At 38.7% G+C, this 12175-nt stretch overlaps 1 protein-coding gene across 3 annotated transcripts in view; it reads right to left on the bottom strand.

Annotated features, from left to right (window-relative positions):
• The window catches only part of LOC136834841 (organic cation/carnitine transporter 2-like), a 65916-nt gene that overhangs the window by 24344 nt on the left and 29397 nt on the right, over positions 1 to 12175 (bottom strand). For all 3 annotated transcript variants that reach the window (XM_067097621.1, XM_067097620.1, XM_067097622.1), the window contains exons 2-3: positions 8727 to 8893; positions 7817 to 8038 (exon numbers count right to left, since the gene is read on the bottom strand). In XM_067097621.1, the coding sequence (XP_066953722.1) occupies positions 7817 to 8038; positions 8727 to 8789 (285 nt within the window). In that variant the 5' untranslated portion in view covers positions 8790 to 8893. The remainder of the gene's footprint in view (positions 1 to 7816; positions 8039 to 8726; positions 8894 to 12175) is intronic.

Here is a 12175-nt window from a genome sequence, read left to right as displayed (position 1 = left end):
GAGAAGAAAGCAAATCTAAAAAAGAACTAAAGACTCTCCTATTCTGCAGGAGCTATGACACTGACCAGAAAACACTGAAAGACAATTATAAAATATAAGAAGCACCTTATTTTGAAGACGTACAAGGGCCCGCCAGAGTTGAAATCATCCCTGTGGAGGGCTCTACATAAAACCAAAGTGAAAATGAAACTGGCAACGGTGTATGAAATATGGCAACACTCATTGGATCACCCAAGTCGGCAGACTTAGACTTAATAATGTATCTACAAAGTTCATAAAAGAAGTCGGAACCTAAGCACTTCTGCACCTAACATACCACCGAATTTTACCCAACTTCCGGACCATTAGCGAGTCAGTTGATGCCATTTCATTCGAGTTATCTGCGGCCAAATTTCTTGATAAACAGATTAAGTAGTATAACACATGACCTAAGCCTCTCTCATTAAGGAAAAATGACATAGGTCTATTATCTGAATAAAGCCTGATAACATATATAAAGAAAAACAAAGCCCATCTTCATTACAAAAATGGCATTGTAGGTCTTTTTCCTTACAATGAAAATGAGGAGTATAGGTCTATTCTAGGAAACGGAAGGAATCAGGTCTATATCTTCATAAATGAGCATAAATGTATTGGAGTTGGTCAAATACGTCGTAGGCATATTATTTATGGAAAAAGGAAGATTTAAGTCTATTATAATCTTTAAAGGAAGGGCACCTCTTCGTTGGGTGAGTCGGTAGCGCTGATGAAGAGTTAGAGGAATTTATTTCTGGTGATAGAAATTCATTTCTAGCTATAATGTGGTTCGGATTCCACAATAAGCTGTAGGTCCCGTTGCCAAGTAACCAATTGGTCATTAGCCACGTAAAATAAGTCTAATCCTTCGGGCCAGCCCTAGGAGAGCTGTTAATCAACTCAGTGGTCTGGTAAAACTAAGGTATACTTAACTTAAAGGAAGAGCAAAGGCCTCTTTTGAAAAAGGGTGCTGGACTACTACATGATAAATGCATGATCAGCAAATGCATAGGCCTATTTCAACTATGATGACAAGAACGTTTGTTACTAAAATATCAATTATTACCGAGAAAAAATACTATACAGCCTTAAGAGGGCGTCACAAAAACAAATGTTATATACACCTTGAGAGTCTGTAGTAAATATGAATGTATGAGAGAGAGTGTCTATTTTATGACTGAACCCAAATGTAGGTCTATTTCCTCTAACAGAATAACGTAATGGTCGTCTATTTTACTCAGCTGCAAAAGCCTTGGGGTAGGCCTAGCGCCTCCAGTGTGTTTACTTCTTATTAATCTCTTCCATCCTAGCTATCCAACTCCATTAACTTTCACTTGGTCTTCGTTAAAACAGTTTTGTAGATACAACTCGATCAATTTAAGGGATACCCGCGGTCAACAGCCATTTGAAGGCCTTTAGCTGAACTGACGGAGCTGATGTTTTGATGGAATAAGCAGCTGCGTCATTAAGAATATGAAGAATCCGATGACGTGACTGATGAATGGCCTCACTCGGGCGAGTTACAAGATTACCTCGTCGAGGCAGTTCTGCTTTCTTAGGGAAAATCGCCCAGATTGTTAATCGTTCGTTCCGATATCGAACATAGGTCTAGGTCTGCTCAAATAACTGCAGATCAGGGGGCCTCGAAGAGGTCAGTCTGGCTCGCAAACTTTAGTTAGGACACTGATTACTATGCTTATTGCAGTGAAGCATCACCGAATTGTATTATTATTCTTGACCGGAGAGAGAGAGAGAGAGAGAGAGAGAGAGAGAGGTGTCACAACTCAATAGATGTGAAGGATATTAGAACAGGTAGAAGGAGCTCGGCGAGAGAGAGAGAGAGAGAGAGAGAGAGAGAGAGAGAGAGAGAGAGAGAGAGAGAGAGAGAGAGGTAATATGGGGATAAAAGGAAAGGTTTGTTCGAGAGGAAATACCAGAAACCCGGGATGAGAGGCAGGGGAGGGGGCTGGCGGTGGTGGTAGGGGGAGACAGTGATCGGAACACCTGGAGCTCCGCCAACTTTTTTCGTTTTTTGTGGTGCCGCGAAAAGCGTTTTGTATACGTCATACATTTGACGACCCAATTTTCGCATATTAATAATACCGGTAAAAATATCTGCGGAGACGGTTCGTGACAGAAATATCAGGCGGAGAAAGGAAGGGATAAAGACAAGGACGGGAAAACGAGGGCACAATAACAGCAAGAATAGGTAGGAGAGGAGAAGGATTTGGGTGGGGAGGGAGAAGGGGGATGGGAGAGGGGAATGCCCGGCAGAAAACCTGGAGCGGTGCCAACTTTTCCGTTTCGGGGAATTCAAGTTGCCGTGTCACTTCTACGCAATCATTTTCGGGTTCCTCATTCCCAGGTGCCTGTGCATGACCTGACCTTCCCCTGGCTTTCGTTAATGACGTTACGAACTAACTAATTCTTCACGCCGTAATCTGATTCCTAAATTAACGACTAACGAAGTAATGAATTTAAGTTACGGTACTTTTCGAACAAGAGAAAATAATCTTAGCGAACGTAAAATCTCGTGTGGTTTGCTAAAATGGGATTACAAAAGTAAACAAAGAACTGAACAGGGCCAAGGCCAAATATCTCGGCAGTTGTCCCTTGACAAGGCGCCAACATTCGTGGCCAACTTTCGTGGCACGACAAATTTTGTTAAAGGTTCCGCGAATGGCTGTCACCAAAATTAGAATAAGGCCAAAGGTCGCTACGTTTATTTGCATTCGTATGATTTTTATTTATTGAATATATATATATTATATATATATATATATATATATATATATATATATATATATATATATATATATATATATATATATATACATACACGTGTGTGTATACTGCATATATATATATACATATATATATATATATATATTATATATATATATATATATATATATATATATATATATATATATATATATATATTATATATATATATATATATATATATATATATATATATATATATATATATATATATATATATATATATATATATATATATATATAATCTCGAAGGCGATAGGAAAGGGCACCATTGTTACAATTCGTATATCATGCCGACGTTTCACGACAATTGCTATCGTCGCATTTTCAAGGCTGCAATGATTAATAAATTCCTTACAAAGAGTCACATTAAAACATCGATATATATATATATATATATATATATATATATATATATATATATATATATATATATATATATATATTAGATATATAAATTATAAAACAAATAAAAACGGGGGAACAGGCACAGGACATACCTAAACCGTAGTAGTAACAAGACGAAAACAAAAGATTTCTCAAGAACACAGGAAGAGCAAGAAAGGACGAGAGAAGAAAAGCAAACAAAAGGTTAAGCAATGAACAATTGTACAGAGGTTGTTTGAGTATTTAGTGTTGGGACCGTCTTCTTTATGATAACAGATTCTAATATACCGAGGCCATTTTCATTTTTAATCATTGTCGTGAAACGTCGGCATAATAAACGAATTGTAACAATGGTGCCCTTTTCCTTCGCCTTCGAGATTGTATCCTGAGTCGAGACTCATTTACTTGATATATATATATATATATATATATATATATATATATATATATATATATATATATATATATATATATATATATATATATATATATATATATATATATATAATATATATATATATATATATATATATATATATATATAATCTTTTCAGACTCTCAGGTTCAGTATTCAGTAAAAAAAAAACCATAAATTCTCTTTAATAATTCCTGCTTCCACCGATTTTGTTTGAACAGCTGTCTCGATCATTTTATGGCATCTCAAGTGACTACTGCTACTAGGGGATACCGCTTCCTCCTCCACCTCAGCTTCAGTTATGGGCTGCTTAGAGCAAGAGCCCGTGCTGGCAAAGAGCCAACGTAACTTTAACATTCCAGCAGGGAACTGCTTGGACAGGGAGATGGAGTAACCATGGGGTCCCTCTTTTCCTTGTATTTGCAAACGTTTGTGGCCACTGTTGAAGACAGGCCTTCAGAGAACACTAGAAACCTTGCCCTTACTCAATGCCCCAGTGCAACAGAGCAGCATAGCCAGTTCAAGAGGAAGGTCTGCACGAAGTCAACCAGTGCATTTAGACAAACCTCTAAAAAATAAAATTAGAACAGTGATGAAAGTGTTTACCCAGTACACATTGAGTGAACAAATGCATGATTCATTAAATTTAAGCTATAAAGCCAGGCACTGGGCCAATTTCTGCCATTCAATGGCGTGGCTGGACAGCAAGATCAAGATGTCCGGAAAATAAATGAGATTCTGTGCACGGATCTAAAGGTGGAACCGGGAGAAAATCCCAGTTTCATTAAGGAGCAATATTTAGAGAGTCTGGGCAGCGAGCTGGATGAAAGAAAAAGGGAATGGATGTAGAGTAAAAGGTCAATAAGTGGACGCTGCAAACTCCCTACAGTGCATTGCATAAGGCTCTGTGGAAGGACGCTGAAGAAACGAGAACCTGCTAAATTTTATCGATGGTACCAGTTCAGTAAATCTATCGAAGAATGTCTGTACAAGCTAGCTTGTTAGGGTTGATGGCAGCTTCATAGGAGACGAAAACATCAAAACATCCCTGAGCAAGTGTAAGGTTAAGTATACCTTAGTTTCACCAGACCACTGAGCTGATTCACAGCTCTCCTAGGGCTGGCCCGAAGGATTAGACTTATTTTAGCTTCCAACAGTACAAGCTACGGCAGTTCCCGCTCCTGGCATAAAAGTTGAATGACTGGCTGCTGGGTCAACCAAAAATTGAAATTCGGGTCATTAAAAGGATGCGACTTTAATCCCAATTGCACACCTTTGGGGTATGATGGGTACTGAGTGGGATGTTTGGGAGTAGCATACCCATCAGACAACAGGGGCTGAACCTCACGACCTATGGGAGGGAGTCATAGACTGCACTGTACAGAATCTTGTGGGGTCTGTACACTTACTGTAGACATGGAATCTTGTACAGTCCTTACCTAACCTTTTATGTGAGGTCATTAGTCCAGATGGAAGCTAGACATCCTATTGTTATGCAGTGTAAGCTAATACTAGCAAAATATGACCACTGAAATACGTTGTTTGTGGCTTTTACTGGCAATATTATTTCTGATCATGCATAATTCAATTGTGATAAAGTGACAATTCAATTGTGATAAAGTGACAACAACTTTCTTAGTTTTAATGAAAATGGTTTTAAGATTACATGAATGGCACAGAGCATTCTGATGTGGTATATCCTCACAAATTCACTGCATGTATTTAGATATTTTTAAGTCTTATTGATGTGCTTTAACACTGAGTTACAGTGCGTGCTGTATGTCATGCTGAGGACTATACGTAGTTAATGATGGGTCCTTAAGTCGAAGAGATCTACAGCTATGTAAATGGACAAAGCAATATCAGCTAATTTCCTAAACATTAACACTGATGATGGACGAGTACAAGTTACAGCAGCTCGTGTAACCACCTCGCACAACTGCTCCCATGGATAGACAGATGTTCTGCCGATTACAGAGCACCTGTGTACACAGTGTTTTCAGCTCCTGAGATGCCTCTAGCCAGCACAATATGTAGACTGATACTTCAGTCATGTTGTCCAGAAACAGTTGCCCAAATAGAAGCTACTGTGATAATCTATGGGAGACACTGACTGGATTCATGGAATTTAGCCTGAGAAGCCAAGCACTAGGAAAACTTCAACCATTCAGGGCTAAAGAATCTGATAAGAGGGAGTTGGAGTGGTTGAACAGCCTTGAAAACAAAAGGCAGAATAGTCTAGAGGTGAAACTGTGAGAAAACCTCACAGTGCACTAAGAAGTAACGGTTAGAAAGGTTGGACAGCGAGATCGAAGAAACGAAGCGGGAGTGGAGGGAAAGTAAAAGGCTAAAAAGTGGGTGCAGTTAAGGGCTGAAGGGATGCAACAAACACCTTTTACTTATGCCTACAGTGCACCGCATAAGGTCCACTAATGGGCAATCCCCGTAGGGTGGTGGTGCCGTCAGGGCACCTCATGTGGTGCACTGTAGGCATTACTTAAGGTTCTTTGCAGCTCGTCTTCGGCCCCTAGCTCCAACCCCTTTCGTTCCTTTTACTGTACCTCCTTTCATATTCTCTTCCTTCCACCTTACTTTCCACGGTCACCTAACAACTGATTCATTGTGCGACTGCTTAGAGGTTTTCCTCCTGTTACACCTCTCAAACCTTTTACAGTCCATTTCCGTGTCAGCGCTGAATGACCTCATAGGTCCCAGTGCTCCGCCTTTGTCCTAAATTCTGTATTCAGTTTAATTCAATTCAGACAGTACGTCACTGAGATCGGGCCGAGTCATCTCGACCATCTTTTTTATTACCATAATTTTTGACATCTTGGGTACGCCAGTTTTTAGTATAAACAAAATTCTAATTATCAGTAACTACCGTACCTTAGACAAGTAAAAACCGCGCCGAAGTTTCTTCGGCGCAATCGAGCTTTCTACACAGCGTATAATGCTGTACGGAAATCTCAGTCAAGCCCCATGACACACTTAGCCGCGGCCCATGAAACTTTCATCAACAGCCCGGTGGTGGCCTGTGTTGCTGGCACCTATAGCAGTGCTAGATGCATTATCATGGCTAACTTTAACCTTAAATAAAATAAAACTACTGGGGCTAGAGGGCTGCAATTTGGTATGTTTGATGACTGGAGGGCGGATGATCAACATACCAATTTGCAGCCCTCTAGCCTCAGTAGTTCTTAAGATCTGAGGGCGGACAGAAAACGTGCGGACGGACAGACAAATGGCCATCTCTATAATAGTTTTCTTTTACAGAAAGCTAAGAAAGGTTTAGCCTCAGTCTTGAGACCCAAGAATCACAACAACAGCAAGATCGTCCTGCGACCGCAAATCTCCGCCAAGACTGAACAATCGAGGACCTTCCCTTCCACCTGGGCCTTATACACCCCCAAACAGGTCCTCGGCATGGCCTCTCCCGAAATCTGGTCAACGTTTGCTAATCATGAGACCTAACTTTGTTCAAATTTTCCTAGGAATCGAGACACAACTTAATGCGTAATCCTGCTCATAGGTCAGACAAATTCACAAACAAAAAACAAACGAATTGAACAAAAACAACAAAAATAGCCTACGCACAAACAAAAACGAATTGAACAAAAACCTAATATACACATCAAGATGTAACAAAATTAAAATGAACAAAGACAGGAACTTCCAAAACTGAACAAAAATACAAACGAATTGAAAAAAAAAGCCTACACACAAACAAATACAAACGAATTGAACAAGAAACCAAAAAAACATAGCCTACACACAAACAAAAGCACAAACAGACTGAAAAAAACATGGCCTAGACACAAACAAAAACACAAACGAATTGAACAAAATAAAAATAGCCTACGCACAAACAAAAGCACAAAATTGAAAAAAACAAAGCTTACGCACAAACAAAACACAAACGAATTGAACAAAAAAAGTACCAAAAAACATAGCCTACACACAAACAAACCACAAACAAATTGAACAAAAAAAAACAAGAACCAAAAAACAACCTACACACAAACAAACACAAACAATAAAAAAAAACAACAGCGGACACAAACAAAAACACAAACGAACTGAACAAAAAAAAAAAAAAATACCAAAAGCATAGCCTACACACGAAAACAAAAACGACCTGAACGAAAAGGAAAAAAAAAATCAAGACCTGAAAAAATAAAAAATAAAAATACAAAACCAGCAGAGGAAGTTGCTCACCGCGCTGACATCCACGTCGTACCGCTGGCAGCGCGAGAACTCCGACGTCTCCGGGTCTATGGGAATCGTCAGGCGCTTCACTTCGTCAGCAGAGAGGAGGTCGTTCGCCTCCAGCCCGGGCGGGGGGCTGCACCAGTGGGGGGGCGTCAGCGCCATGAAGATCTGCCCGAAGTAGACGAAGGCCAGCATTGCGCTCATGTAGCAGATGACGGCGAAGAGGAACTGAGAGAGAGAGAGAGAGATAACGATGGGGTGGATAATAATAATAATAATAATAATAATAATAATAATAATAATAATAATAATAATAATAATAATAATCCCTTAGCTGTGGGACTTTAATAATAATAATAATAATAATAATAATAATAATAATAATAATAATAATCCCTTACCTGTGGTATTTTAGTAATAATAATAATAATAATAATAATATTAATAATAATAATAATAATAATGCCTTAACTGTGGGATTTTAATAATAATATAATAATAATAATCCCTTAACTCTGGGATTTTAATAATAATAATAATAATGCCTTAAATGTTGCATATTTTAATAATAATAATTATAATAACAACAATAACAATAATACCTTAAATGTTGCTTTATAATGCAGACTTTTAATAAAAACGGGAAAATTAATATTTAGCAATGGAATTTAGAATTTAGGCCAAAGGCCAAGCACTGGCACCTATGAGGTCATTCAGCGCTGAAACGGAAACCGAGATTAGACAGGTTCGAAAGGCGTAACAGGAAGAGGACCTCGCAGTTGCGCCATGAAACGTATGAGAAAGAGAATATGAACGGAGGTACAGTAAAAGGAACACAATAATAAGGAAATACAATAAGAAAATGGGTCGGTTAAAGTATGGGTATATATAGACCGTGACCTTAGGGCATAATTACCATTTGGTATCGACCGAACCCTCCAATGTGGTCGAAGATTGTGTCGAAGTCGTGGATGGCCATTTTGTTTTTGTGGGTTCAAACTGGGTCAGGGAAGTATCACGAGGAATTGACCTGGATGGCTGTCAGATTCTTGTGGGATGTACAGTTGGTTTCTTTAATTTATTCTGCAAGGAGAAAGTGATAATAATTGTAATTATAAAGTCAATGACAAACTTTACACACACACACACACATATATATATATATATATATATATATATATATATATATATATATATATATGTATGTATATGTATGTATATATATGCATATATGTATATATATACATATATATATAAAAATGTTTATATCCACAAATATCAAGCCACAAATGTTGTTTTATCCAATTCACTATACCGAGGTGTCGTGACATGGCTATTGGATATTTGGTTTAATATTAAACACACATACATACATACTGTACACACATATATATATATGTATATGTATATATATATATATATATATATATATATATATATATATATATATATATATATATTAAACTCAGGTTGCCCATAAAACCATGAGAGTAGATTTTACAGCGTCCTGTCCGTTGAAGGAAATGGTAGTACCCAAAATAAAATGCTGTAGAGGAAGCTATACCCGCTTTCGTTCTTTTATGGGCAACGTATATTAGATGGAACTCTGTTATAACAGCAAACATTTTATAGTGATACACACACGCACACACACACACACACACACACATATATATATATATATATATATATATATATATATATATATATATATATATATATATATATATATATATAATTTGTAGAAAGTTCCATTGCCTAAGCATGTCCTCTTCTCTTTCAATAGGCCTGCAACTAGCCAACTGCAAACCTGTCTACATTTGCAAACTGTCCTGGAAGAAAGGTTTCTGATGCATAATAGTGATGTCTAGGAAAAGTAAAACGGGAATGACATTTCATCTGATTTATGAAATTTTGGCTGCCGGGCCAAACACTGGGGCACTCTCAGCTATGCAACTCTCGAGGGTGAAGATGGAGTGCGAGTGGCTGGACAGCAAAATAAAGAGATTTAGAGGTGGAAATTCAGAAGTTCTATGGGAGATGTTAACTAGTCAAAGATGGAACCAGTTGTTTGATGGTAAACACTCGAGGATAGGAATGGAATGGAATATAGAGTTTAGGCCAAAGGCCAAGCACTGGGACCTATAAGGTCACTCAGCGCTGAAAAGGGAAATTGATAGTGAGAGGGTCTGAAAGGTGTAACGGGAGGAAAACCTCGCAGTTGCACTATGAAATCATTCTTAGGAGAGGGTGGATAGCAAGAGGGAAGAAAGAATACGAATGGAGGTATAGTAAAAGGAATGAAAGGGGGTTGCAGCTATAGGGGCCGAAGGGACGCTGCAAAGAACCTTTAGTAATCCCTACAAGTTCTTCTTTGGAGGGGTGGTTAGAGCTCTCGGCTAGCACGCTGTTGGCCCAGCGTTCGACTCTCCGTCCGCCCAGTGAAGAATTAGAGGAATTTATTTCTGGTGATAGAAATTCATTTCTCGTCATAATGTGGTGCGGAGTCCACAATAAGCTGTAGGTCCCGTTGCTAGGTAACCAATTGGTTCTTAGCCACGTAAAATAAGTCTAATCCTTCGGGCCAGCCCTCTCTAGGAGAGCTGTTAATCAGCTCAGTGATTTGGTTAAACTAAGATATACTTAAGTAAGCCCTACAGCGGTAAAAATGTAAAGACCATGACAAACGTGGACAAATCTTTTATGCTGAATCACTAAAGACAAAAAAAGTGCTTCTGATCAAATCTACAAACGAAGAGAGCACAGGAGCTAACGAAAAGAGACAAATTATGAGTCAAATAACGGCGCCAGTTGAACAGGTTAAAACAACAAGAGATGGACACTTATTTGTAAGATTTCCAGACAGGAAAAACTTGGAGAAGGCAAAAATCGAGATTCAGAGAATCAACAATATATCAGTAAATGAGAAGGGTAAACTCAAACCAAAAATTAGAGTAGTCTATGTCCCGAAGGATGAAGATGACATTGTCGCGAACACTGTAAAGAAAAATCCATGGATAGGTAGCCTCATTTCTGAAAATGACCTGAAATTTGTCAAGGAAATGATAGCCAAAGATGACAAATATAAACACTGCATCATCAAACGTACACCACAAATACGGAAGGCTATCTATGATAGTGGTGACAAATTGTGTACACTGTACAGCCGTTGCAAAGTATAAGACTGTTGCATGCCCTATCAGTGCTATAAATGTCAGGAATTTGGTCACGGCGCAACAAATTGAAGAAATGACCAAGCTTGCCCTAAATGTGGTGAAAATCACAAATCCAACGAATGCCCTAGCAACATCTTCAAGTGTAAAAATTGTGTAAAGAAAGGTCACAGTGATACTAAACATGCATAAAACATATGATGGCAATAAGTGCACAGTATATAAAGAATATTTGTCAAAGGTGAAAAATAATACGGGTCATGGCTTTGACTAATAATCTGTGCAATTTAATACAAGAAGAAAGCAAATTTAAAAAGGAACTAAAGACTCCTGTTCCGCAGGAGCTACGATAATGACGAGAAAACACTGTGACACAATTATAAAATATAAGCAGCACCTTATTTTGAAAAGGTATGAGGGCCCGCCAGAGAAGGAATTATCCCTGTGGAGGGCTCTACACCAAAGTTAAACCGTGAAACCCTGTGAGGCGCAATGAAGGCACTAACCCCCCTACCGGGGACTCGAGGATATGGAGACGGGTTTCATCAGCACTTGCTCTAAGATTTCAAAATGGTCACACGAAATAACAGGCAAACACTGTTTACAATGGCCCCTTATGTAAGAAAACTCCTCCTTGCTCAAAGAGCACCCTGTTCTATGGCTGACGCCACGATGAGTCGATTCGCACTCCCGGCATTCTTTTGGTGGATCGGACGTAAGTCCCGAGATTACATCTCTGGCAAGTATACTTATAAACCACCAAAGAACGCGTGGAGTTGGGTACAGTGTCTTCAAATCTAACAAGTATAAAATGCGCCTTGGTTTCTTCAGCGCAATCGAGTTTTCTGTACAGCGTATAATCAAGGCCACCGAAAAAGAGATCTATCTTTCGGTGATCTCGGTATAATGCTGTATGAGCCGCGGCCTATGAATCTTTAACCACTGCCCGGTGGTGGCCTATCTTATATTTTTGCCAGAAACACGATTATGGCTAACTTTAACCTTAAATAAAATCAAAACTATTGAGGCTAGAGGGCTGCAATTTGGTATGTTTGATGGTTGGAGGGTGGATGATCAACATACTAATTTGCAGCCCTCTAGCTTCGGTAGTTTTCAGGATCTGGGGGCGGACGGACAGACGAAGCCGGCAAATAGTTTTCTTTTACAGAAAACTAAAGAGAGATTCAATTGT

This window comes from Macrobrachium rosenbergii, chromosome 54 (genome assembly GCF_040412425.1).
Source record: "Macrobrachium rosenbergii isolate ZJJX-2024 chromosome 54, ASM4041242v1, whole genome shotgun sequence".
In the NCBI taxonomy this organism is placed as follows: Eukaryota; Metazoa; Arthropoda; class Malacostraca; order Decapoda; family Palaemonidae; genus Macrobrachium; species Macrobrachium rosenbergii.
This window is presented reverse-complemented; position numbering and strand designations above follow the sequence as displayed.